At 35.7% G+C, this 27,688-nt stretch overlaps 1 protein-coding gene across 4 annotated transcripts in view; it reads left to right on the top strand.

The window, feature by feature from the left end:
- The window catches only part of Gls (glutaminase), a 65,170-nt gene that overhangs the window by 15,452 nt on the left and 22,030 nt on the right, over positions 1-27,688 (top strand). Inside the window, exons 4-15 of one of the 4 annotated variants that reach the window (XM_028886678.2) lie at positions 338-467; positions 1,299-1,378; positions 3,029-3,192; positions 6,579-6,637; positions 14,282-14,314; positions 14,400-14,458; positions 16,634-16,700; positions 17,235-17,285; positions 19,573-19,749; positions 21,463-21,594; positions 22,794-22,886; positions 23,876-26,025. In XM_028886678.2, the coding sequence (XP_028742511.1) occupies positions 338-467; positions 1,299-1,378; positions 3,029-3,192; positions 6,579-6,637; positions 14,282-14,314; positions 14,400-14,458; positions 16,634-16,700; positions 17,235-17,285; positions 19,573-19,749; positions 21,463-21,594; positions 22,794-22,886; positions 23,876-24,022 (1,192 nt within the window). In that variant the 3' untranslated portion in view covers positions 24,023-26,025. Of the gene's footprint in view, positions 1-337; positions 468-1,298; positions 1,379-3,028; positions 3,193-6,578; positions 6,638-12,898; positions 12,953-14,281; positions 14,315-14,399; positions 14,459-16,633; positions 16,701-17,234; positions 17,286-19,572; positions 19,750-21,462; positions 21,595-22,793; positions 22,887-23,816; positions 26,026-27,688 lie in introns of those variants that run through there. The other 3 variants (XM_028886687.2, XM_028886675.2, XM_028886697.2) reach the window with 3 other exon arrangements.

The raw sequence follows: 27,688 nt of genomic DNA, 5'->3' as shown, positions 1-27,688 counted from the left end.
TGTAGCCACTCATTTGTGGTGTTTTAAAGACTGATTTTTGTTTGCCAGATCTCATGTTGAGTATTTATCAATTCTAGTAAGGTACAAAACTTGTTCTAGTCTTAAACCTCAAAGAATGCACTGCTGTTTTAGTATCTGACACAATTCTGGACACATCTAATTTATGTCTATCTGTACAGGATAAGCTGGGCTGAAAGAAAGTAACATGGGGAGAGCATGTGTTAAAATGGACTGCATAACTTACCTCCTCTACAATAATGTTACTGTTCCCAGTTAGTGCTGTTAGCAGGTGCTGACAGTGGAAAGATGCTCACTGTGTTTTCTATGCGTTTCACAGGTGTGTTCAAAGCAACATTGTCTTGTTAACACAAGCCTTTAGAAGAAAGTTTGTCATTCCTGACTTTATGTCTTTTACCTCACACATTGATGAGTTGTATGAAAGCGCTAAAAAGCAGTCTGGAGGAAAGGTAAGGTTTGGATTCACGTATTTTTCCTAATATAAACATTTACTATAAAGAGAATAAACCTGGGTGCTTTGTTTACAAATTAAACAACTCGGTGGGTCATGCCATTAGATTTGGTGCTTTTTAAACTATTTTAAGTACTTAACTCTTTTTGTTATTCTGCCTAGACTGAAACCTAGTTTAAAAAAATTAATTTGGAAATTAACTGACTGAAGTGGCTTTACATTTTTTAATTAATAAAAGTTTTTGACATTTCTGCAGATCTGATATCCATTAATATAAAGTAAAATATTTCTAGTTTTTAAAAATTATCCAGATACATTCAAGCATGGTGGTGCCTGCCTGTATTCCCAGCATGTAGGAGGTAGAGAAAGGAGGATCAGAAATTCAGAGGAAGCCTCTTCTGTCTAAGCAGGTTTGAGCCCAGCCTATCAGCCTGTGCTGCAGAAGAACCTGTGACACCTTCACCCCAACAAATAGGGAACCTTCTAGTCCTCCCAACCAAGTACCCAGAGTGGTAGCTGAGACTGTATATAATCTCAATGGTATAAGGTTGTAAGCTTTTTATTTATTTTTTCTTCCTTTAAAAAAAGTCTTTAAGTTCTTGTTTTAAAGTCTCAGCATTTTTAGAAAGAAAGATTGCATTGAAAATTAGAGAGTGGTAGAAAAATCACCATGCTGATACTCAGGTTTATGTATTAGTGTTCTTAGTTTTTACAAGTATCATTAAAAGACAGACTGATGCTCCTGAGTACTGTAAACAACTAGTCATCAGTGAGAGAAAACACACTGCCTATCTTGTGTCTCTTAATGTCTTTCCACTATTTTGGATAGGTTGCTGATTATATTCCTCAACTGGCCAAATTCAGTCCTGATTTGTGGGGTGTATCTGTCTGTACGGTAGATGGGCAAAGGTAAGTTTATTTAAAAATCTATGAAGAACATCTTTAACCCTTAAATCACAGTCTTCCAGAAATACATAAAAACCATATTTGAGAAGTGCTTGTATTTTAAGCAAGCTGCTGACAAATGAGGATCCTTGCAGAATTATCGGAAGGTGTTACATTGGGGAGCACTGTAAAGAGTGATTTGATTTTAAACATCTAGATTAAGAGAGACCTTTGGAAAAGTGCTAACCTGTGGGAATGTTTTTTCAAGAACTGTTTTTGGCAGGGAGGGGGCTTGAAAGATGATGGCCTGGTGGATAAAGATTTGGTATGCAAGTGGGAAGGCTGGAGTTGGTCTGTGGCACAAAATCTTAGGCAAATGTAGTGGCTTCTTGTAATCTCAGCAGTTGGAAGGGAGGCAGAGAGATCCTCGATGCAAACAGGCTAACAAAACTAGGGAATAGGCAAGCTCCATGTCCAGGGGAGACTGCTTTGGAAACCCGGAGAGGATGCAGGGCTTGATGGCGGACTGCCCTCACATTGCACACACGTCCACCTACTCAGTGCAGATGCACACATAACTCAAGGCAAAAAACATTAAGGGTCAAAATGAAAATGCAACTTAACATAAAAATGTGTACAACTTGTAAGTATTGTTCATATAGCTTTTTTATATGAGTGATAAAATTTTACTCTTTTTGTTTGTTTTTATTTTTTACTTTCAATTTTGAGCCACAGTTTCTTTATGTAGCTGGGCTGGCCTAGAACTTACTCTGTATCCTAGGCTATCCTCAGGCTTTGAATCTTCATGCCTCTGCTTCTGATTTGATTATAGGCATGATCCTGGCAAGCCTGGCAATGCCCTAAAGTTTAAGGCTACAAGTCAGGTAAACGTAGAGTATTTAGGTTTTTCTTTTTAAGGTAAAGTTGAAAACTTCTTCATCTATTTGTGATCTTAGTTATCTAATCTGAAATATCCTTAAGTTATGATAAAAAGCAGAAGTATTTTTCTAAGGCATAATTTTTAAAGGCCTAGTTTACTCTGAATACAGGTAGTAGTAAGAAAAACATTACTGATTTAACATCTGATAAAACTTACTTTGTTCTCTCTGTGAATTCGAGCATGGTCTACAGAGTGAGATCCAGGACAGGCACCAAAACTACACAGAGAAACCCTGTCTCAAAACCTCCCATTGTTCCCTCTCAAATTTCTAGCTGCTTCTTCCTAAATTGGTGATGTTGCCTATTTTTACATAATACGTAAATAAAATCTGCTTAGATTAAGAAACAAAAACAAAAACAAAAAAACAAACTTACTTTGTTAACTGCTTTAAGCTTTTGCTATTTACATTGCAATATCCCTCTTAGATGTACTCTTTTTAATGTTCATATTCACACACTCGCACCATGCACACATCCTTGTGGAGGTCACAGGATAAGCTGCAGGAGTCTGTTCTCTATTGTGTGGGTCCCAGCGATTAAACTCTGGTTGTCAGGCCTGGTGGTGAGCACCTTTAATACAGCATCATCCAGCCAACTCTTAAACATCTTTAATGTTGAAGTCAACATTCATTGTTGAATTAAAAGTAATTATGAATTAGAATTTGTAATGTAAAAAGCGAGTCCAGTCATGCAACTTTCTAGTTGATGATAATTTTTTTCAATCTACTTTAATAGGCATTCTATTGGAGATACCAAAGTTCCCTTTTGTCTTCAGTCCTGTGTAAAACCCCTGAAATATGCCATTGCTGTGAATGATTTGGGAACTGAGTATGTGCATCGCTATGTTGGCAAAGAGCCAAGTGGATTGAGATTCAACAAACTGTTTTTGAATGAAGATGGTAAGGAGTACCTACAAGTTGGTTGGAGAAATAGTTCATTTTTCTGTTTAAATCTCAGTAATTTGAATTCTGCTTTTGAAGAAACCTTTTCCTATTTTAAAAGTTTGCCATAGAGTTTCACGTACTTTTCAAAATGGTTATTTTAGGTTAATCTTGCACCATTAGCAAGAAAAGTAGAGAGATAAAGGCAAGGAATACATTCCATGACTAGGCACAGTGCACGCTTGTAATCCTGGCAAATAAGAGATGGGATGAGGTGGACGAGGACCTTAAGGACATTCTCAGCTACATAACAGATTTGAGGGCAACCTTGGCTATGTGAGACCCTGTCCATTAATAAATAAGTTACATTATAGTCGCTTATCAGGGATTCTGCTAACATTTGAAAATACCTAGAATTTACTTCAGAACAGTTAGTGGGAGCAGCTCTTAGTTCTGGAGTAATCATAATTATTATCAGTATGTTGCTAATTATTTCAGTTAAGAGCCTGTATGCAAAGGTGAAGCAGCTAGACCCAGTTTCCTGACCAGTTTCGCTGCTAGAGCTCTGGCCCTCATTTGTCCATCAAATGTGTGAACCATGTAGGAATGAAATGGCAGACTATATCTCCTGGAGCAAGTTCAGTAGAGAGTAGTGTTTCCCTTTTTCCATATTCACATAATATATTACTTTCATACTTGAGTGAAGCTCTAGACTGGGCTGGGGCTAAAAATTTGAGGCAATATTGTGTTCCTATATTGTGGTTTTAGCGGTAGATAGATAGATTTGTTTCTGTGTGACTTGGTCTTTCTCATTCATAACATTTGCTGTTTGGATGAAATACATCAGATAATTGGGTTGCTTAACAAGTCTCTTTCCTGGAGTCCCAGCCTTCAGAGAGGAAGGAAGACAAAGTAGACAGTGCTTCAGACTCAGGTGTAGGTCTGAGCCGCATGTAGATGGACCTCGATCCTGCAGGTATGTGAAGGTTACTAATTATTGGATGATTTAAGGTGTAGAATTGAAAGAAGCAAGTGAAGTTGGGAGAAATTGTAAAAGGTAAACTTCAGTATTTTCTTTCTGCCAAACTAAAAAACAATGAAATGTCTCACTCATTAGTATTTTACTAGTTTTTCAAATAGAGTCATAACTGCTATCGTCTATGTTTTTCTTTCTGTTTTTTAGAGCAGCTACATTTTTTTTCTGTATTTTACCATAATCTTTGTGCTGGTTTTTTTTTTTACCATAATTTTATGCTAATGTACATTATCATATATTGGCAGCTTCATTGAGGATATCATTCTGAAATATTGATTAGGCCTATTGACATCCAGGTTTAATGAAAGAATTCATTCTCTTACTTGTGGAAGATAAGACATTGTATAATATACTCAGTACTTTCCTTCGGAAGGCAATGGGGAGTAATATCAGTCATTCTGGCAGATACATTGATTTGGAGGAAGGTATTTGAAGATCTAAAAACAGATGTAGGAATTTGAATGTTAGAAATCTTTTTGAGAGGCTGAGGGATTAAGAACTCTGGCTTTTCTTTGAGAGAACAAGGTTTGTTTCCTAGCTCCACACAGTAGATTAACAACTAACTGTGCAGCTTCGTTTCAGGGGATCTGATGGCCTCCTGGCTGCCTCCACCACCAGGCACACACATTGTGCAGAGACATACATGCATCCAGGGAAAACACCCATGCATGTAAAGTAAAATATCTTAGGAAAATTTGAAAAATCCTCTTGGGGAGTAAAAGGATTGGGGAAAATGAATTTAGCATTATTAATAAAATTTTTGACATGTTCATGAATGGTTTTAAAATGATTTTATTGGTGGTATGGTCTATAAAAACAATTGTGATGAGAGGTCAAGAGTTTAGTATTAGTTTTCATAAGAACTGAAATATAAAACTTCTTAGCAAAAGGTCTTGTCTGCCAGCAATCTTGGAAGGAATGGTAGGGAGGCTTCAGTTCCCCACTTGTTCTGAGTTCTTAAGGGATGCTGTGCTATTGAGTCATGGTTTATACCAGTCCTGACACAACAATTTGAAGATCTTTTTCTCATTTAAAATCACTAGTGGATTGTAGTGAAGCTTTGTAGACAGATGTTTGTGCCTCTATTCATTTCAGCATGATTATAAATATCACTCTTGCTATGCAAGATGATGATAATAAAGATTAATGTAAATATGATGACTCATAAGCAACAGTGGTGGTTACTGTATCAGCATATGTAGTAATTTAAAGTGTTTGAAGTATAAATAGTTTTTGTTCTGAGATGGAGTTGGCTGATACTTTCTACCATCATAAGTGAGGAAACGTTTATGGAGGTGGCAATTTTGGAAAATACCTTTAGGAAAGGTTTCTTTTTAAAAGTAATTTGGTTTATTATTACGGTGTGTAAATGTGTGATGTATGTTGTGGGGTGAAGGTATGTGCATAGCACCGTGGACAACTGTGGAGTCGAGTCCCTACTTTGACATTGGACTCAGGGCCTGAGACCCTGGCTTCCCTGCAGCCATCCTACCTGCCAGGCCACCATGCTGCCCTCCCTATCTCCCCTCCAGTGGTTAGCTTGACCAGCTAACAGTCACATAGCCTCCTTGCTGAGTAATCAGCTCAAGAGGCTGCAAAGGATTTGGTTCTTGGAGTGACGTATTTAGCTAATCTTAAAAGATGTAGAAAATGGCCGGGCGGTGGTGGCGCACGCCTTTAATCCCAGCACTTGGGAGGCAGAGCCAGGTGGATCTCTGTGAGTTCGAGGCCAGCCTGGGCTACCAAGTGAGTTCCAGGAGAGGCGCAAAGCTACACAGAGAAACCCTGTCTCGAAAAACAAAGCAAAACCCAAAAACTATATAGGAAATGTATCCTTTACTGCCAGGAAGTGTTGAAGGTACAGAGAATATATGTAAACCGAATGTAATCTTACTTAGGCATATCACTAGTGTTTGTATTGTGTTCTTCAGTAGATACACACACACACACACACACACACACACACACACACACACACATTTACATAAGTACAAGAACTTTTTTAAAAAGTAAAATTGGGATCACATCAGTTGAGCCTTTTCAAGATTATTTTTACTATATCATTTAAGTACTTAGTAGATGTTAGCTACATGTATGCATTTTGTGAGCTTTAATCCTAGTATCTGAGATATATTCAATCATACCTCTGAGTGGAGGAAGATTGGGAGTGAGGCGGCAGGGTTACAACCTTCAGATGTGCTTTTAACATCGCTTCTTACAGACTTGGGTGACTTTGAGAGTCCGCGGTGTGAACAACTGATTTGATACTACCTTACTCCAAACAATTCTCCCTGCATAAAAGTACATATGCATCCATAGAAGTGGTACCAAGTATTTGGAACAATGCTTTTGCTTTTATGTTTTTCAGATAAACCACATAATCCTATGGTAAATGCTGGAGCAATTGTTGTGACTTCACTAATAAAGGTAAAATGTTGACATTTCCTTTTAACCTAGTAAATTTTTAATAACTAAGGATAAATCTGTATTTTGGATTATTTATGTAGGACTATGATACATTCATTTTCTCTTGGAATTAAGAAAATAGTCTTGTTATATTGGGTTAGGATTTTTATTTATTCCCCTCCCAATGATGTCATTTCAAGGACAAAATGAAAAATACATGACTCACCATAAATCCCAACCATTAGTTAACCTCTGGATGTAGAGCTTTGGCACAAACTTAAGAACTTTGCAGATCAGTGGGAGTTGAGGTGTTTCTTTTTAAGGTTTTTAATATTTTTTCTCTTTGCTTCTAGAAAGAACGAGCTTTTTTCTAGAAAGAACAATTTTTTATATAATATTTTTATTAGTAAATATAGGAACAAATGTTTTAATTTGTGTTTAAGACAAAATATATTTATTATATTAAAAACAGTAAATTGTTTTCCTCATAAGCTGCTATCATAATTCTCATTTAAATTTGTTTCATTTATTTTACTTATATCATGTCATAAGTAAAAAATGTAAGGCTTCTTCCAATTATTACATTACTTACATTTCTGTGTTGGCATTGTATGTTGACTAATTTATGTTAGTGTTTGTGTTGCCTTAATAATTGGAAGCTGATGTTTTGAAAAAGTATTTCAAAATGGTTCTGTTGTGTGATAGACTTTTATATCATGCAATTTCAGATCCCCCCCCTTTCATTTTAAATTTCTACTTGTGTTAATTATTAAAATGAATTTTGTGCTTGGGACACTTATATGTTCCTCAGTAAATTTGTGCCTGTCTATTTCAGGTTAGAATAAAACATAACTCATGGACTTGTACATGGATTACTATAGATGGGGTACTCTGGATACAAACAGAATGCTGAAGGGTAAATTACAGGCTTAGCCCAGTTCACAAAAACTCATCTAATGCTATAGTAGAAGTCCTACATTAACTGTCAATGAATTTTAAAGCAGAAAACTGCTATCTTAAAAACACATGCTTATTTTAGGGCAGTGATTTATAAACATTGGCCCACAAGATTTTATAGCCAAATATCTTTTAATGTAGCTAGTTTTAGTAAGTTTATGCTATCTAGTTATCCCAAGGTGAAAAATTATTGTAGAAAGGAGCAATCTAGCGATATACAAGCACAGCTCTGTGTTTAGGTATCCTTAAGTATGAAATATACATAGATAAAGGGGCCTTTATCACCAAATCACTCATTAACAATTCAGAGTTGCACAAGCAACGAATTAGAACTAAGGGAAGTTAATCTACAATCTCTGTTAATACTTAAGCTTTTAAAACACTAGTGTAGCTCTAAACCATTTTTGTCCAGATTCCATGACTTTACATATATTTTAGTGGGTTCACTGACCTTCTTGAAGATGGTTCATGGATTCAGTCTTAAAAACTACTGCAGTAGAGGGGCTGTCGGAGTTCAGGTTCTTCGGTTACATAGTGACTTAGAGGTAGACTGGGGGGATTGAGATGAGACCTTGCCATAGGAAGTAAGACCCTGTCACAAAATGGGGGTGCTCACATTGGAGAAAATGAACATGGCACACCAATAGATTTCTCTTTAGAGGGCGTATGTAACTGATTTACAAAATGCCTTCTTAACTGCATACAGTTAAAAATGCTTTCGTGTGATGATTATGGGCTCAGTCAAGTACACTGACGTGCTGCATGTGGGAATTGCATGTCTGGTCATACCACACCATCATTTCATTAGTTTCACTTACCATGGTGAGTCATATGTCATGAACCACATTGATCCACATTAGTGTGAGCAATCAGGAACAGTAAAGAAACACACAGACAACATAAATGCAGTTCAGGGGCCAAAGTAAAGAAAAGTCATCTTGCATTTATGAATTTGATCAGTTTTAAATTTGTAAAATTTAAATTTACCAGCAAAGTTGGCAGTTCATATTTAAACTCATTATTTTAGAGTCTTTGTTTTCGGACTATGTTTCACAAGTTTTTTTTTTTTTTTTAACTGATCACAATGTAAATCTTAAAAGGTAGAAGCTTGATACAGCTGTAAAACTGCCCTGGAAAAGAAGACATTCCTTAGGTTAAAGAAAGAATTTAGATTCGTTAGGTATCAGTATGCAGTCTGTATATGATTTTGTATTTATAAATTGGTAATGGTTTGAAGTTGAGTTAATAAAACCTAGCCAAACGGCCCAGTTGTCTTATTTATAGGAAATGGACGCTGGATGGGTTGTATCATCAGTAGAATCTGGTATTCTATTATTTGTTAGAATTTACTGTGCCATATTTAATGTGGGCATTGCCGTTTCACTTAATGACATCTTTGACATAGCAGTTATGAAAGCAGAAACAGTGTTATTTTAACTTGTACAAAAACTTCATCTAGTGTTTCAATGGGTGTAGGACTCATCATTTAGACACACATTGGTCTCTGAATGCAAACAGGCTCCTTCCCAGGAGCTTGAACTCAAGTGTCTGAAGCAGGTCTCGTCCCATGGTTGCCAGATGCAACCTTGCTTTTAGCTCTTTACTTGACCTTAGGACTGTTTCGTTTTCCCCTTCAAAGTTCAGGCTTTTTGTTATCGTGCCTTGCAACAAATCTCATGTTAGACCCCTCCAAAAAAAAGTAGAGTCTTTAGTAAGACTCTTTATTTCATAATTTTGTAGTATTGATATTTTTTCCTTGTAGGATTGGTGGTGATCCTCAGGAAATGGGGGAAGAGGCAGAACAAATGTTCAAAAGGATTAGCAGATTGTGGAAAAAGGAGGATTTGGACAGAAGGAACCTGTTGCATTAATTCTTAACCACTAAGCTTGTAGGAAAACTCCAATATTTAAAATTTTAAACAAAGCTATATAGGTAAATACCTTTTTAAAAACAAATGTAATTTTACACTTAAAATGCACATAATTAAAAAGACATAAGGGTTACTCTTACTGTCTTTTCTCCTCTAGTAGCTACTAACTTTAAGGGATTACTTGATTACAGTCTGTTTAATCTCGTGATGATAGTGATGATAATGTGTGATTGTGGTTGAAAGGAAAGAATATGAGAGATAGTTATGTTTAGATGAAAAGACAATATTTAATGTTTTTATTTTTCAGTTATAAAAATGACCTAGTTTTATCTTAAAAGTTAAAGTCTGATGCCTTGAGTATTGGGGTAGAAACTGAGGGCAAGAAATTACAAAATGATTGTCACTATTGCATTTTCATTTTAGAAATATGATAAGCTATGTGATTTTCTATCTATATGTCTTCTAGTGATCATTTCTAAGTTTTATTACTTGAAAAAGTTTGCTTCTGTGTGGGGTCCCTCCCCCCATTTTAGGAAGCAGTCATATTTTTTAATTAAAACATTGAAGATTGTAAAGTGTTGCTCTGTAAAAACTCAAGACAAGTTTAATTGATCTGTATGGTGTTTTCCATTTTTCACGTTAGCCATAATCTGGCAGATTTCTCAGATGGCCTGTCACTTCTAGTAGTGGTGCGCGATGCCCTGGGCTCGGTGCCTTTGGAACACCGGAGTTCAGTGGTTTATTTACTTGAGTTTACATTAGTAGACACGTTTGAGAAGTTTTTTTCTTTTTCTTTTTCTTTTTCTTTTTCTTTTTTTTAATGAAAGGCAGATTTTTATTTCCAACTGAGTTAATTGTTCTGTTCCTTTATTTTTAGAGATAATCTGTAATAATACTAGATCAGCAGGGCACAGTGGCACATGTCTTTATCCCAGTGCTCTGAAGCAGAGGCAGGTGGATCTCTGTAAGTTTGATGTCAGTTGTGTGTATATCATAAGTTCTAGACCAGCCAGAGGTAATAGTAGGGCCCTGTCTCCAAAAAGCCCTAGAAGAATGTCATTTTTTTTTTTCATTTTTAATACTAACTTGTAATTTAGTAATGTTTAGTTCCAGAAGATTCTTCTGTGGCCAGATGAAACCAAGACTTTTATAAAATCATTTCCATCACCTCTCTTTGCCTCTTTCTTCTGTGGTCTCTAATATTTAATTGGCTTGCATGTCTACTCATGACTATGTTTCATAATAATTGATTAGCTATTGTCTGTTTAATGAAACATTTTTTAGTGTTGCCAAGTATATTTGTTGTTGTGGAGTTATATGAATTCATTCACAAATATGTTGTAAAATCAGATAAAAAATACTCCCAACATAGTTAGATTAATTCTTTGAATTTAGTTTTTTGTGATGCTGGGTATCAAAAATGGGGTGTGGGTGTAGGTGAGCTTTGTACCCTGAGCTCCTTCCCTCCCTCAACACTTACATACATTGTTTTAATAGACAGAGGCAAAGCTCTCTCACCTTTGTTAAATCCTCACCTACACACTCCTTAAAGAGATAATTCTGTAGTTTAACAGACACTTTTATACAAGATACATTTTTATACTTGTCTAGCAGTAGTCTTTTCACTCTTCTCAAACAGACCACAGGTTTGCTTTTAAAAGTCATTCAGTGAATAGATTAGAATTTTAAAATATATTTGTCCCAGTTTTAATTTCTATTGACGACACAGCTCTGTGAGCGTGTCCAGGATGAGAACAGCACAGTATGTCACAGTGCCTGTCCTGTGAGCTTCATTCTGGAACACGTGTGTCCCCGGTGCAGGGAGGACTAAGGACACGGAGCATCCACGTGTGCTTCCAGTGTGCCCTTCTGAAAATAGTTTGATTTTGGTTTAGGTAGTTCCCATTTTCCAGAAGAAAGGCCATCTCTTGTGGTCCAGGTTTTATTACAGTTCACTGCTCTGTGGTAAAAGTCTTGGTTGCTGATGAGACAACAGTTTAAAGTCCTGAGGCTGGTGGTACTGAGCCTGTAAGTTAATGTAAAGCCTTTTAAGAATTGTTACTACCAATAACAGTACTCTAGGGTGTTTCCCTTTGTTTATTTTAACAAAATTGAAATGAAGCTTAAGTACAACATTGATTACATGTGATAAGGTCCAGGTATGAAAGGACTAAATATTATTGTAAAAAAACCTTGTTCCATGTCAGTCTATTGATTATGAGAAAGGTTTTTTAATGTCTGTATAAACTGTAGTGTGAGAATTCTTACCATGTTCTGTCAGTAGAAACTATCAATTCGCATATGAACTAAAAATCAGTTATGATTTTGAAGACCAAAGAAAATGCTCTAAAAGATAATAATACAAATTGGTGTGCAAGATGATTAGCAAATCGACATCTTCTTTCAAACATTTTACTGTGAAAGATTCAGTCGTGAACAGACAGAATAGAGTGACCAGCCCCATTTACCCATTTCCTGCTTCTGTTAATATAGTGTCTGTTCCTTCACCCACCTTAACTTATTTTGCCATAGCAAATTGATTTCTTTTTTTTTTTTTTCAAATTTTCTTTTTTTTTTTTTTGGCAGAGCGCATTTACTCAGTTTTGTATGTGTAAATATGTTTTTCTCCTAAGAATTTTGCACAAAGCTTTTTACTCAACATTTTAATATTACAATTAGGTCCCATCTATCCGATCTTTTCATCTGTTACATGAAAGAAAAATCTTTCTGTTACATTTCCAAGAGATATGGGGGGCAACTAAAGATTTAAATTAAACACCATTTCCAGGGTAGATATAAGAACAAACATTAATCAAGTGCCTTTACAGTTAAAGGGGAAAATGATACTCTTTAGTCCATGTGATTATTCAGTATTTTATTTTTCCCTACTTACATAAATCAACATAGGGCATTTCAGATGCCTATTAAAACATTATTTAATAATAGAATCTGAATGCAATAAATAATACAATAAAGACGGGGTTTTTTTTTCTTTTGTTATTTTGTTTTGTTTTTTTGATTTTCAAGACAGGGTTTCTCTGTGTGTATTTCTGACTGTCCTGGAACTCCCTCTGTAGGTCAAACTGGCCTTGAACTCACAGAGATCCACCTGCCTCTACTTCCTAAGTGTTAGAATTAAAAGCATGCTAGGTTGTTTCTTTTTAAAAGCAAAATTCAGTTTTTGTAAGCCGTAAAATAGACCACGTATGTGACCATGTCACATAGAGCAGAAATTTTTTTATATTAAACTTTATAATTCAATGAAGAAAACTTGTATTAATTTCACAGGGAACAGCTTAGGTCAGAGAATGAAAGTTCATGTAACTTGTTTATTTTATACTGATTAGTTGTGTAACCAGTGATTATCCATATGACAACACAGTTGTGCTTTTTTTTTTTTGTGCTTTTTCTAAGGTTAAAAGGTTTTCGTGGCTTAAATGTTGTTACATATTTTACAGCATTAGGATCTATGGAATATTTTGACAACTGCAACAGTTCAATGAAGTTGGTAATTTCTTCTTTTAATTATTTTTCATTGAACAGCTTTGGAGTTACATGTCTACATTTTTAATTTTGGTATATTATAAGAAAGCTTTAAAAATGTCAGGATGCTTTAGAGAAAATATATAACCCCTTTTGTAACATAGGGGTTACACTCTAGCTGTCATTCAGTTATTTTTACATTATTTAAGTTCTGTTAATGTCTAATTTTGATGACATACTGTGGTGTTTCTTCCTGCTGCTGATTATGTATGTGTGGTTTTAGTTTATAAATAGCTTGATTTGTTGGGTTTCACATATTTATCAGTCATAACTTGAGTTCGTATAGGGAGAATGGACCTGCTTTTATTCAGTAGATGACACTCTGGAACAATCTCCCTGTAACAACATTCCAAATTATAATGCTTCGGAACTTTGAGGGTAGATTCTTACAAATTGCTTTTTAAAATGGTTGTCAGATTATTTTATTTGAATCCTGCTTTAGAAATTAGAGATGTATTGTTTCTGTTGGGTGCATATCACCAATTAATACGTTTGATTTCAGATCTACAGCTTACTGCTTTGTAAACTTCGTCGAGGTAAAATGAAACCATTTGGCTACTTGCACTGATCTACATTACACAGGCATTTTCCTAATAACATTTGTGGTAGATAACATGTCATAACTGGAAGTAATGAAACAATACATCTTCCACACTCTGAGTTGGCCTAATGTTAACTATAATTGAAGTTAATTTTTTAGAACTATGAAGTAAAAATTTTTAGCTCAAATAGTGTTACAAGTGAGAGTTACTGAGAGAGGGTAGAGCTCTATCCATGCTAGTGTAATGTAGCCAGCATTTGCATATGTTAGAGTTAGGACTAGAAAAGATCAGTCAGTTTTGCAACAACTCAGTTTTCTAACTCAATACGGGTTGAAAGACTTTGCTTTTTAAAAATACATTGTTCTTAATTGAAAATCATTCTTTATATATTATTAATTATGTTTTAAGGGCAAACTTAAAAGTTTTGAAACTGTGGAATTAACATTTTCGCAAACCATGTGCTGTTAGGAAAGATAAGGGGCTCTGGGGTGATTTGTTTTCTGTAACTCTGAGATTAGTAAATGTATTCTTAAATGTATATTCCCTTTGTGATTCTGTATTTTTTCATCATATGGGTGTTGACATGTACAAAAGTTTAAATATTAAGCTATTTTAGAAGGATTTCCTAGATGTAAAAGTACTGTGCAGTGCATTGAATACAGTGGTAGCAATTTGAAGTTTGTATTGTATTAGCTTTGTACTTAACCTCAGCCCTGTCTCTATTAACATACTTATCTTTCATTTCTTTACAGCAAGGAGTAAATAATGCTGAGAAGTTTGACTATGTAAGTACAACACAGAATCATGCTTCCGTACTACATTCCTCAAGCATTTAATTTTGGTTACTAATACTCTTAATTTGGTTTGTAGGTGATGCAATTTTTGAATAAGATGGCTGGTAATGAATATGTTGGATTCAGTAATGCAACGTGAGTCTAATTTGTTACTTGGGCTTTTCTAGTTGGTCAGACTTCTTTTAATTCACCTGGTAATCAGACTATAGAATTTTGTTTTCAGTACTGTTTTACTTCTTATATATAGACATTCAAGCACATGCACGTACATACGTATGTGCACACAGTCTACTTAGGACCCTAGAATTTACTTCAGTGAATAGTTCATTACTTAGAATTTGGTCATCAAAGGAAATTAGTTGGGTCTGAATTACCTGAAAGAAACATTTAAAAGAAGCAGAAACCCACAGCCACACCGTAGGCAGACCCTGGAGAACCCTGTGAAAGAGGGGAGGATTATGGGAGATGGATGGGGTCAAGGGCACCATAAGAAAACCACAGAATCAACTAACCTGGGCTCCTAGGGTCTTACAGAGACTGAACCACAACCAAGAGAGCTTGCATGGACCTGACCTAGGTCACACATGTGACAGTTGTGCATCTTGGTCCTCTTGTGGGTCTCCTAGCAGTGGGAGCAGGAGCTGTCTCTGACTCTGTTACCTGCTTTGGGACCCTTCCCTCCTCCTGGGTTGCCTCTTCCAGACTCAATAGGAGAGGAGGTGCCTAGTCTCACTGCAACTTGATATGCCATGGCTGGCTGATCCATGGGAGGCCTGCTCCTTTCTGAAGAGAAAGGAGGAAAAGTGTATGGGTAGGGGGTGGGGGGTGGAGAGTGGTGGTTCTTAGGGAAGGGACTGGGGTTCCAGGCAGCATGCACTGCCATACCTGGGTTTTCAGTTGGTTCTGGAAATCTGCTCTCCAATCTCTGTGCTTAGACGGCAGCACTTTACCAAATGAGCCATCTCCCTAGCCTGTTCTTTAGATAGGTAGATGATAGATAGATTGACAGACAGACAGACAGCCTGTTCTTCTTTAGATAGATAAATACATATATATATATATATATATATATATATATATATATAGATAGATAGATAGATAGATACATAGAAGTGTGTGTGTACACTTTTAAAGATGTGTATGTCTGTCTGTGTTAAGGTGCCTATGGTAGCTAGAAGAGGGCATCAGATCACCTAGAACTGGAGATAAGGCCCTGTGAGGCACCTAAGGAAGCCAAGCTCTGGTCCCTGTAAGAGTAGCAAATGCTCTTAATCACTGTGCTGTCTCTCCAGCCCCCTATTACCTACGTAATCACATTACTATTAATAAATTCAAGAACAGAACATGAATGATTTTCTTCAGCTCTCGTTTCAGTAGTCTACTGTATCTCAACCCTTTTTCTTTCCCTTTCCCCAGCTGGTATCAGTTATACTTTCAAAATACGATCTGACAAGGAAACTTGGTTAAAAGCCTTCCAGCTTGTGTTTTGTGTACATTTTTGATATTTAATACCCCTAAAAATGTGGTCCTTGGGGTTGGAGAGATGAGATGGCTCATGGGTAAGATCTATGACTACTCTTCCAAGGGACCTGGGTTCAATTCCCAACACCCACATTGTGGCTGACAACCATCTGCAACTCTAGTTCCTGGGGACCTGATGCCCTCTGGCCTCCATGGAGACCGAGCACACAGCAGGCAGACACACCATTGCGGAATATCTGACAGCCAGGCTGTGGTGCTCTGTGCCTTTAATCCCAGCTCTTGGGAGGCAGAGGCAGGTGGATCTCTTGAGTTCAAGAGCAGTCTGGTCTACAAAGCAAGGTCTAGAACAGCCAGGGCTACACAGAGAAACCCTGTCTCCAACACCCCCCCCCCCACACACACACACACAGCTGTCCTGGGTTCTGGTAGTTGGATGGTCCTCCATTCTTCTCCATGGACCATTTCCCAGATGCATCAGGTGTCAGCCATGTTTCCCGCTTCTGTAGTTGTTCTGCCCGGTGGGGTTGACCACTGTTGTTCTGATGTGTCACAGCCCCTCACTGCCCTCAGCGCAGTCTGCTTTCGTGATTCCACAGGACAGTTTGACAAGCTTTCCGTCGATTTTAGTTCCTTTGTTCAAAGTATGTGCAGTTTAGAAAGGGTCTGAGTGCATGTCCTTTCAAACAGTAAGGAAAGAGTTACGCCCTGTTCTGTTGAGATAGAGACAAAATCAGCAGTCCTGACCAAGTGTCAGGTCACCCTCTTTATGCTGTGCTTTGCTACACCATTCAAGAACAATCATAAAGTTAACTAATTTCTTTCTTTCAGGTTTCAGTCTGAACGGGAAAGTGGAGACCGAAATTTTGCAATAGGATATTACTTAAAAGAAAAGAAGGTTTTTAAATTTTTGTTTCTATTCAACGTTATTTTTGTTTACTGAAGTGACATCTAAGAACTCAACAATAGCCTTTAATTATTTTAAGTGAAAAGTTTTTACAAAGCACTCAAGTGTTAACAAATTACTAATGTTAATATTAAATTGATTTTATGTGTCTGGTAGTATTAGAATGTCTGACAGTGTTGGTGTAAATTCTGGTTGGTTTGTTGCTCTTTTTTGAAGTTCATTGTCTGACTAGTGTCGATAAACTTTTTTTCCTTTAAAGAACTTTAAGAGAATGGTTCAATAAGATGATAAATTACAAATTACTTAATCTTTGTCTCTTAAAATAGAATTTAGGAATTTATATAATGTGATGTAGCTTTTATTTATTTTACATTCATAGTGTTTATGGACTCCATACTGTTTTGATATGAAGGGAAACATTTTATACATCTTAAACTTAACACTGATGTATTTTTTATGTGCTTGTTTGTTTGTTTGCCTGAGTTTTCATTGCTTTTTTTTGAATTTGGATTTTGCTTTTTTCAGTGTTTTCCAGAAGGCACAGACATGGTTGGGATACTAGATTTTTATTTCCAGGTAATTTTTGCTCATGATTGTATAATGTATCTTCATAAATAGATGTATCACATTTTACAAAATTCTTATGTCTTGGATATACTCTAGGCCATGAGAAAATAAATTTCCATTGGCTTTGAAAAGATGTCATGAAAGGCTCCTAAAAATCCACACATCAGAATGGAACAAAGAAAACAGTATAGAAATACATTTAGATGAAAATGGCAGTTCTAGAAACTGGTTTTTCCTACTCTGTTTTCTTAGTTTTTTTATTTTGCCTACAAACAACTTTGGTTTTCAGAGAGCTTCTATTGGCATTTTAAAATGTCATTCTTTTGTACTGTCTGGCTATCTTCTCTCACTGTATCTTAATGATCCTGATTTAATTGGTGCTGAGAATTGTTCAGCACGTGCCTTCAGTCTTACATAGTATGTGTGTTCCACTGCGCTAAGAGATCTTCATATTTGTGTTAGGTTGAGGAGCATCCCACACACACAATTTCCTACGGTACAGATACCAGTTTAGTACAGCCTTCTTTGAAATCCGTTCCTTCCTCGTGTATTTTACCTAATCAAGTTGTAATAGGAATATGCATAGACCACATTTTTAAATTCCTGGTTTACTTTGTGTTTGTCTTAGTAAGGCGCTTTGATTTTTAAGCTTCTGGTATCCTTACCAGATGATTATGGGAGGTTGGTAATGAAGTCTGATGCAAGTACAGGTCCTAGATGCCATTTACTCAGTGTGAAAGCTGTATTGGGAATCCGGTCTATCCATATAAAATTCAATTCAGTAATGACCTGTTTGGGTTCTGAGCCCTGTTTGGTTCCCCAGCAAGTACAGCACTGAACAGCACAAAATGTGTAGAACTCCTCGGAACCGTCTCCTGAAATCAGTGGCAGTTTTACTCTAGCCAATAAAACACTTACTTAGTTTTGGCTATTACAGTTTAAATCACACTACTTAACTACATTGTGAAATTTCGATTCTTTAGTACAGGAATCGAGACAGCCATAGAGGTGCTCTCTCTGTTGAGAAGTGAATTTAAGTGAGCATCAAGCTATCAGGAAATGGTTCTTAAACTGGTATTTGTCCAGTTAGGAGACGATATCTTTATGACAGGCAAAATTGATTAATTCTAAGTATGAACTAGGAAATGATTAAAGGAATTTAAATTTTGTTTTTCTAAGCATTTCCCTACTTAGGCAGTGATATGGGAATCCCCTTCTTCTCTGTTTTGAGATGGGGTCTGGCTGGCCTGGAACTCACAGTGTAGACAAGGCTAGCCTCCAACCTACAGCTCACTGCTGGGATTAAAGGTGTCTACAAACATATACCCGGCTAAGTCTTCTTTTAGAAAGCATTTTCCTACTCTGCTCGGGGGGCCAGTGTAACAACTGGTGTAGTTAGAGAAGCCAGTCTTCTCCTCTTTCCTCCGTTTTGGTTGCTGCTAACTAAAAATAAAATGTAGAGGAATATTACTTTAGGTTTATGGATAAATCTGGGTTTGTGAGATCAAGTGTTAGTGCTGTTGATGTTCTGTTTCAGTGCTGAAATCAAACTCAGGGCTTTGTTAATATGGAAGGCGAGCGTTCTGCTGAGTACACCCTTGGCTTTCATTTCTGTTATTTTGATGGTATTGCCATTCAAAAATTTCACTTTACCTAGGCTCTGTCCTTTTGTTTGTTGTGATATGTCTAGTGTCTACATTAAATAGCAAATGACAACTGATAGGGGCTTTAAAAGGTAGCATTGTATAGGTTCATGGAGCACTCAGGCTGTCTGAACTATTTTTGTTTGTCCTTGGTTTGTTGCTCTGTAAATTGGAATGCTAAGCTCTGTTACAGGTGAAATGTTACGTGTTTTATCATCATCAACCCCCCCCCCCCAGCATGCATTTAGTGATCATTTTTCATGCTGATGAGGGTTACTTTATCTTAAAAGATATTATGGCTTATTTCTCCTATTACAATAATGTATGATGGATAGAAAACATTAATGTTTAAACAAATTTGAATACTGTATAGAGCAGTAAAAAAGCTTAGTGTTTAGGGTGTTTGGCTCTTTTTCACCTAATTCAGTCACCAAAATACTATAAATTTGGACAACTGAATAAATCTTAAAATGACTAGAACTTGGTCAGTTGAAATCTTAGAAATGTCATCAAGTTCAGAGTAAAATCATCCCTTTTGAAGCCGTATTTCAGATTTGTAGGTGATATCAGATGAATAGGTTGTGATAGAAGGCAGGTGAGACAAAACACCAGGAGCCTAGATTTTCCTAATTCAGCTTTGTTCTTTGTTGTAGCTGTGCTCCATTGAAGTGACGTGCGAGTCCGCCAGTGTGATGGCCGCAACCCTGGCTAACGGTGGCTTCTGCCCAATCACGGGCGAGAGAGTCCTCAGTCCTGAGGCGGTTCGAAATACACTGAGTTTGATGCATTCCTGTGGCATGTATGACTTCTCGGGGCAGTTTGCCTTCCATGTAAGTAATGCTGATTAATTTTCTCTTGCAAGGATCTCGTCTAGACTGGTACTTTTAAAAATGCAGTTTGAACTTTGCTTCTACAGCTGTTTTATTTTTGGAGAGAGGCTTGTTTTCAAGGTTAATTGGTTACAAATGAGTAAGGAGTACAGTTACATAGTATGCGAGATGTCCTTTAAGAATTCAGTCACTCTTCATGTTCTGAAGGCATTTCATGATACAAGGTTAGTAGCTGTGGTTTTCATTGCTGATGCTTGGCATTGTGATAGATCGTACCTTAAGAAGTCCTTAAACTCAGAAAATGCACACAAGAGGCCTGAGTCTTTGATTAAAAGTAAAGTATATACTAATAAAACTTGAAAAAAAATTTTTTTTTCCAAGACCAGTTTCTCTGTGTTTAAAAATGTTCTTTAATCTTTGTGTATTTGGCACTTGTGAAATATGAAGGTATTTGATCTTATTATGTTGATACATCATAATGCCCTTCCAAAAATTGTTTTTCTAACTTCTTTTTATTTATCTATATTTATATAATATGGATTTCATATTATTCATCATTCACCTTTGTTAATTATGAATGCATAATCAATCTTGTTTCATCTGTGTGCATACTTGCTTTTTTAAATCTTGTTGTACTCCAGTATGTAATTGTAAATACATAACACAGCTTTGTAGTACCACAAAAACTTAACTATTGCATATAAAACTGTTAATGTTTTATCATTTAACATTACCACTAAATTTAATAGAAAAATACTTAATCATTGAAATTACTTGTAAAGTACTATAAATTGTGGTTGTGTAGTTCTACATTTTGTTTGACTTGGAAAGTAAATAAGGCTCATAATGTTTTTGGGGTTTTTTTTTTTTTTCTTTTTTCTTTTCACGATCTCTTTTTAACTTGTTTTTAATTGAAAACATTGAGTCATTTATTTCTGTATATTTTCTCAGAACTCTGTACTTGTTCTGTATTCCCTTGTATTTCTTATAACTTGGCAGATGTGATCTGATGGTTTCGTTTGCTTGTTTTGTTTAGTTTTTGCGAGATTGCTGCAGTGGTACATTTCTGTCAAGCACTTGGTATCGGAATCTTAGTAATCTACTAAGGACTTTCTCTGGCAGAAAATGCTAATTTTTATTATAATTATTCCACCATTATACAGTGATAACCATCTTGCATGTTTTTTGAAGGAGATTAATTTGTATTAACATTTCTCTATTCCTTGGTTATTTTTCTGACTGTACTTCAGAAAATCTTAAAATGTAATTCCTCAGTTTTTATTTATGAAATATTTTTTAGAAAAGGCTATTATATTTAGAATCAGTATGCTTTTTTAAGATTACAGCTCTGTAAAATAACATTCATAGCTCCAGAGTTCATATTCAAGTGCATTAAGTTACAAAATGTCTTTGAATTTTTTTCCTGTGTTCTACTGTAGTCCAATCACTTTTGAACCTCATTTTCTGTATTATGAATATATTGATACATATCTATACAGCAGTTTTAATGGAGAACTTACCTTACCCTGTGGAGGTCTGAGGGAAACCTGGGGGGGGGTCAGTCCTTTTCTCCTTCCACATAGAACTCACGGATTGAACTCAGGTTGTCAAGGTTGGCCTTACATGTGCCCTAATTGTGAAACTGTTCTCAAACATAATGTTTTTAGTTATTAAAATATTTATATGAATGCCCCCTTTATTCATTATTTTCAGGTTGGTCTACCTGCCAAATCCGGAGTTGCTGGGGGTATTCTTTTAGTTGTCCCCAACGTCATGGGCATGATGTGCTGGTCTCCTCCTCTTGACAAGATGGGCAACAGTGTTAAGGGAATTCACTTCTGTCACGTAAGCAAATTTTCTTAGTTAAAAAGGCTTGGGGGCGGGGGGATACAAGCTGTCCAGTGTCCAGGAATTTCCTCTTCCACCTATTTTGTGTAGGGTTTTTATCCCCTTGGTACTTTTCCTATCTGTGAACTAGTTGACTAGGTTGTGTTGGAGGTGGTTGAACAGAAGATTCAAATTGTCTCTAAAAACAGGTCCCATTTAATTTTCTTTCAGAACATTCTCTTTATTTTATGTTTACTTTATTAAAAATTGTATGTGTATAGGTGTTTTGCCTACATGTATATGTTCTGTAATTGGTGTCCTTGGAGGCTAGAAGAAGGTGTCTTATCCCTGCAACTGAAGTTACAGATAGTTGTAATCTGCCATGTGGGTGCTGGGAATCAAACCTGGGTTCTCTGGAAGAGCAGCCAGTGCTCTTAACTGCTGAGTGTTTTAATTTCCTAGATTATAATTTACTTTAAGTTTTCAAGAGCTCAGCAATAGAGAATTAAAACTCAAATCTCTTTTAATAATTGAGTTATCAAAGCAATTTATACTGCAGATAAAAACAAAGACAAGTTTTAAAAATTATGTGCTTTTGTTTTTAGTTTAGTGGTTTGTTACCAACTAATTCTTGCTAATGTTTCAGCTTTGTGTTTATTTTCATTTATTACTTCCCAGAGCCACTGTTGAGTGCTCACATTTGTGGGCTTCCCAATTAAAATTCAGATACTGTTCAAACTTACACATTTTACAAATCTAGAGAATGGTATTGTATTTTAGATAAGTGATTTTTTTTTTTTCTTCCCGAGACAGGGTTTCTCTGTGTAGCTTTGCGCCTTTCCTGGAGCTCACTTGGTAGCCCAGGCTGGCCTCGAACTCACAGAGATCCGCCTGCCTCTGCTTCCCGAGTGCTGGGATTAAAGGCGTGCGCCACCAACACCTGGCTGGATAAGTGATTTTTAGAGATAAATTTTATGGTATTTTTATAGTTTATGGTATTTTACATAAGTTGCCCTTCATGTGACCTATTAAAAACTGAGCCCTACTGTTGAGTTGTTACCCTGGGGTCCTTCCTCTTCCTGACTGTTGGGTTGTTTGATTAGCTGGCGGTGTGGTTGCTAGGAGATACCAGTGAGGCTGCATAGTAATGTTTATATGAAGGAAACTAACCAGTGAAAAGCTGATTTCTTAAGTGGACTCTGTGTTACTCTTTACAGGATCTTGTTTCTCTGTGTAACTTCCATAACTATGATAATCTGAGACACTTTGCAAAAAAGCTTGATCCTCGGAGAGAAGGTGGTGATCAGAGGGTAAGCCAGTCCTTTCTAGATTCTTCTCCATGGTTTTCTCTAAGATGGGGAAGTAGCCTCGCCTGCCTAGATCAAACTTCAGTTTGTTAGCAGTCTCATGTCTTTGCCAATTTCAAATAAATAAGATGTTGACATTTTTATTTTCAGGCACTAGGACATAGATATATTAAAATCATTTTTTGATATTTAAACTGGAAATGTTTAACTTAGCAGCAGTGCTGGTTTCTGCTGCTTTATGTAATTGCTTTATAATTGATTACATTAAAATAAGATAGTGGAAGATTTTATGTAATATAAATCTAATTTTTAAAGCCTTTTGCTCTTAATATTTGTCAGTTATTGTTTGGGATTAAGTTTTGCTCATTGTCTACTTTGTGAATGGATAGGTAAACGGAAAGGTACATTTAAACTTCATAAGAAAAAGGCCACGGAAGACAAAACACTTTTTCCAGAACATGTTTCCTGATACAGGGTTGACAGAAACAGTGAGAAAGCACTAGTACTTCCTGCTGAGCACCCTGAAGGTCTTGGTTGTTATCAGTTTGTGGCCTCATGCATAAGCATTTCTTTTTTAGAGCTACTATTAAGATCAGGACTGAATTTTCTTTTTCATTGGACCAAAGGACTTGCTGTTGAATTTTAATAACATTCCTTTGTATTCCACATGAAGAATAAAATTACCTAGTACATTAGAAAAGTGCTTAAAAGTAGTAATTTTAATACGTACTCAGAGCATTTTTCTAAGTGCCAGCTTAAATGTATTAGTTCCAGTCAGAGTAACCTTTGATAATATCTGAGAACTTTGGAAAGCTGACGGTGTAGAACTTTCCTACCAATCAACATGAGTAACATGTAACAAGATGTCAGATGGTGGTGGGTGAATATATTGATGGCTCTTAATAACTTTCATTGAAAAATACCATTTTATAGCTTGGACCTTTCATCACTCAAGTGCACTAATAAATTGTGTATGTTGCTTGAACAACTAGCATTCCTTTGGACCACTGGACTATGAGAGTCTCCAGCAAGAACTTGCTTTAAAAGACACAGTGTGGAAAAAAGTGTCACCAGAGTCGAGTGAGGACACCTCTACAACTGTAGTGTATAGAATGGAGAGTCTGGGGGAGAGGAGCTAGAGACGGGCTCTAGCTGCAGGTGTTTCTTCTTTTAACCTTGGAAACAGCTTTAGCCTTTTCCCCCTCCAAACTAAGTATTTATTCGAGTTTTTCATTGCTATCAACCTTGGGTACTGGAGCCATAAAAACTTAAAAAAAAAATTTTTTTTTTGCTTATAATCTTTGTATAAAGAAATAAAAAGATTTGTTAATTTTTAGAAGAGCATTTACAAATAAAGCAAATTTGCTTTATTTTTTAGAACTACAAAAATGCAATTTCTTTACTTACATTAAAATTTTAACTATATAGTCAAATAACCGCATTGTCCTTAGTTCTATAACCTACATATTAAATTGAAAGTATTATTGGATTTGTTTTTCTTTTCCAGTTCTATGTCCTGTCCTATGCCTGATAGGATATTGGCAGTGACAATAAAGAGCACTTCCATGCTAAGTAAAAAACTAATAAGGCAGAGTAATCCAAATGATTTCGTTTAAAAGAGCGGTAGATTATGAAATTAGCTTTGGTTTACACATATGCCAGTTAGAGTGGTAGATTGGCTCCAAATACTTAAATTCAGTTAAAATTTGTAAAATACTTTAAAATATATCTGGGTTTTTGTTTTGTTTTGCAACTCCTCTGTTCTGTCAGAACCACGATGTATCCGGAGTGTTTCACACTCACTGAACCCGTGCAGCCAAAGAATTGCAGATGTGTGAGAATGACCTGTTCTCTTGTTCAAAAGCTATCATGGTTAGTTGCTCAGAAAAAGAGACAGTGAATATCTTCAAAATGGATTGTATTTTCATATTATTCATGTAATTTTTTGTTGTATTTAAGTATGAATGGTAAATTTTGGGTTTTTTTTTAGCTTTCAGTAATATTATGTTTCATAAGTGCTAATGATAAATTTTGTGATAAATTATGACATCTCATAAATTTTGTTCTTTTTGAACTTTTATTAGAGTACTTATGAAATGAATTTAGTCTGAAGGTATTAAGTATGCAACTAAAATATTTGTTAAACTGAATGCTTCTGTTTGTCTTAAAAATGCAATATTGAGAATCAAAACTTGTTTTCAAGAGAACCATAGGTTTCATTTAGTCCGATTGAGAGCAATTATACGTATTATTTTTAAAATCGATCTTGGCAAAGTGATGCTAAAGTTCTGTAGGATTTATTTACATTTCTTCCTTCATCCATGTATCTTCTTTTTCTCACAATTTTAAGTTTATTTTTTCAAACTCATTTTTAAACTTGCAAATTTTAGGCAAGTGGTTGAGAATAAAAGCCTTATAGCATATGTTCAGTAGGGCAGACTCTGTCAGAGTAAATGCAGTGCAGGAAAAAATACTTCACTGACACTAAGTAAGAAGGTGTAGAAAATCCTGAAGCTCTGTTTTGAGGTTGGAAGCTATGATATTAAGGAAAGAAGTTTCTTCTCAGAGAAGTGCTACCTAAAAACCTTGAACTAATTTAAGTATTAAATTTTGTATTTAAATAATTACATGGTGAGTTTTAGAAAAGGCTTTTCTGTTGCTCCGGTGTTCAGATGCATTTCCTAACTGGGTGCTTCATAAGTCTTGGCCACTGCTCCTCCTATGGACATTGAACATTTCTTTTAGTCACTGAACACCTTAATTGGAAGAAAAGATTTTAGTTTTTAGTTTTTTTCCTCTGTTCTTTATACTTAAAATTTGCTGTTTCAGTCAAAGTTGGCTCTACTTTATAAAATAACTACTTGACACAATTTTTATATGGTGTGCATATTTCTGTAAATTTCAAAATTAATTTGTGGCATTTCCTATATATAATTCTGGTAATGTTCGAATGCACACTTAAATATGCAGTGGAACAAGCAATCTGAAGTGTCTGTAGGAAGACGTTAGTGTGAGAAGAGGTAAGGTATTGTGAGTGTGAGTGCAGACTGACGGAAAAGGAAGGGAACGCTTTGCCAGTTTGCGGTGTAGCTCAGCCCTCAGTATTCCCAATCCCTTTTCAAATAAAGTTCTTTGAGAAGTACCCAGTATTGTTGGGTTTAATTTTTCCAGCCATTATTGATTCTTGATATTCAAGCATTTACATGATAGCGTATTTTTCTTTTCTTTTCCTGTTTTTTTTTTTTGCCATCATTAACATTTCATTTGAAATGCATATTCTTCCTAAAATATTTTGTTTTTAGCATAAATGTTGTGCATTTTATCTTAGTGTTTGGATGAAAACATTTGTGTTGTTGAGCTTTCTTCATTTGCTTTGTATATTTAATGTACCTTTATTTTCCAGTATGCCTACTTTTTGTATTGTACAATAAATTTATTTTAAGCTGATTTTATTGTTTTTTTTATATATATATATAAACACCCATGACATTTAAAATAACAAAAAAACATTTGGAGTTTTAACTTAGAAAAAATTATCTTTTGTGAAGATATTGACTGTTCTGAAGATTGCCTAGAAAGGAAACTAAAAATACCAGAAAGTCATTTGAGTCTTTATTTTTAATGAAATAGAGTAGGGAGGAATTTTCTCTTTGGTTGTACTTGAATTATTTAAATAAAGACTTCTCACACACACACACACACACACTCACTTTTAAAAAGACAAAAACACTTTTATTCTATTTGCAGGCTGCTTCTGCTTCTGATGAAGAATCCAACTAATTTAATTTGTTGTTTAAATAACGGGGAAAACCATTGCCAAACCAATAAAGTGTATCATAGTGTCTGCTTAGAATAAAGTTGTCGTCCTCAGTAGAATAGAACTTGTAGAGTGGGCTAACTGTGATACAGAAGTCTGCCTTTAGGAGCTTTTGTTTATATTCACAATTTGCTTCAAAGTATCATCCAAATCACATATACTGTGATTTGGTACATTCATTGTTGGTACATTTTTCTATTTGGCTAGATCTGCTGTTCACATTTTAGAAAGATTCCTTAAAAATATTTTAAAATTTTTGAAAAGGAAAGTACTCGTTTGCATTAATTATCATTAATATGTGGTGTTTTAAATTAACTTTCAGTACTAGTTAACAACTTTTGGTATGGTACATGTGATATGAGTAATTGTTTGTTTATTTAAGCTAAAGATACTTTTTTAACCCATTAAAAGCAAGGTGAAAGGAGAATCTGTTTGGATAGTGTAGTAGTTCGTAGGAACACATGCATGAGTAGAAAGAACTGCTGACCTAGACTGAGTGTGTGCATCTCATAGGTTTACCTATTTCAATTACCAGTTGTGAAAATGACCAGCTGTTCTTTCTGTAGTCTTTTAGATATGATTTATTGGATCAATGTATTCCTACTCCAGGATTTGCCATAAAGAACTCAGATTAACAGACTCTGTTACTGTTCATACTGACTAAAGATTTGTGGTTTGTCTTGTCCTAGTGTCTCCCAGTGCTGTCAGCCAAGGGAGTGAGTAGCCGTGTTGGGGAAGTCCAGGGCCAGGACAGCAGGAATGTCTGAATTCCTGTGGGTTCCCTGACTTGAAGCACTTTACAACATTTATTATAAAGAAGGATTATTCAGTTTAAAGTAAGCAATGCTACTACCAGCTTACAGTTAGTTCACTTTATAGATTGGTTTTATTTAGTTCACTGTAAATATTAGGAGCATTGCTTTATGAGTAATAAATTAGTTTACTTACATGTGACTTCCCCCCCTTTCAATTCTCCCCTACTTTCTGT

Source organism: Peromyscus leucopus, chromosome 13, assembly GCF_004664715.2.
Source record: "Peromyscus leucopus breed LL Stock chromosome 13, UCI_PerLeu_2.1, whole genome shotgun sequence".
Taxonomy (NCBI): domain Eukaryota; kingdom Metazoa; phylum Chordata; class Mammalia; order Rodentia; family Cricetidae; genus Peromyscus; species Peromyscus leucopus.
This window is presented reverse-complemented; position numbering and strand designations above follow the sequence as displayed.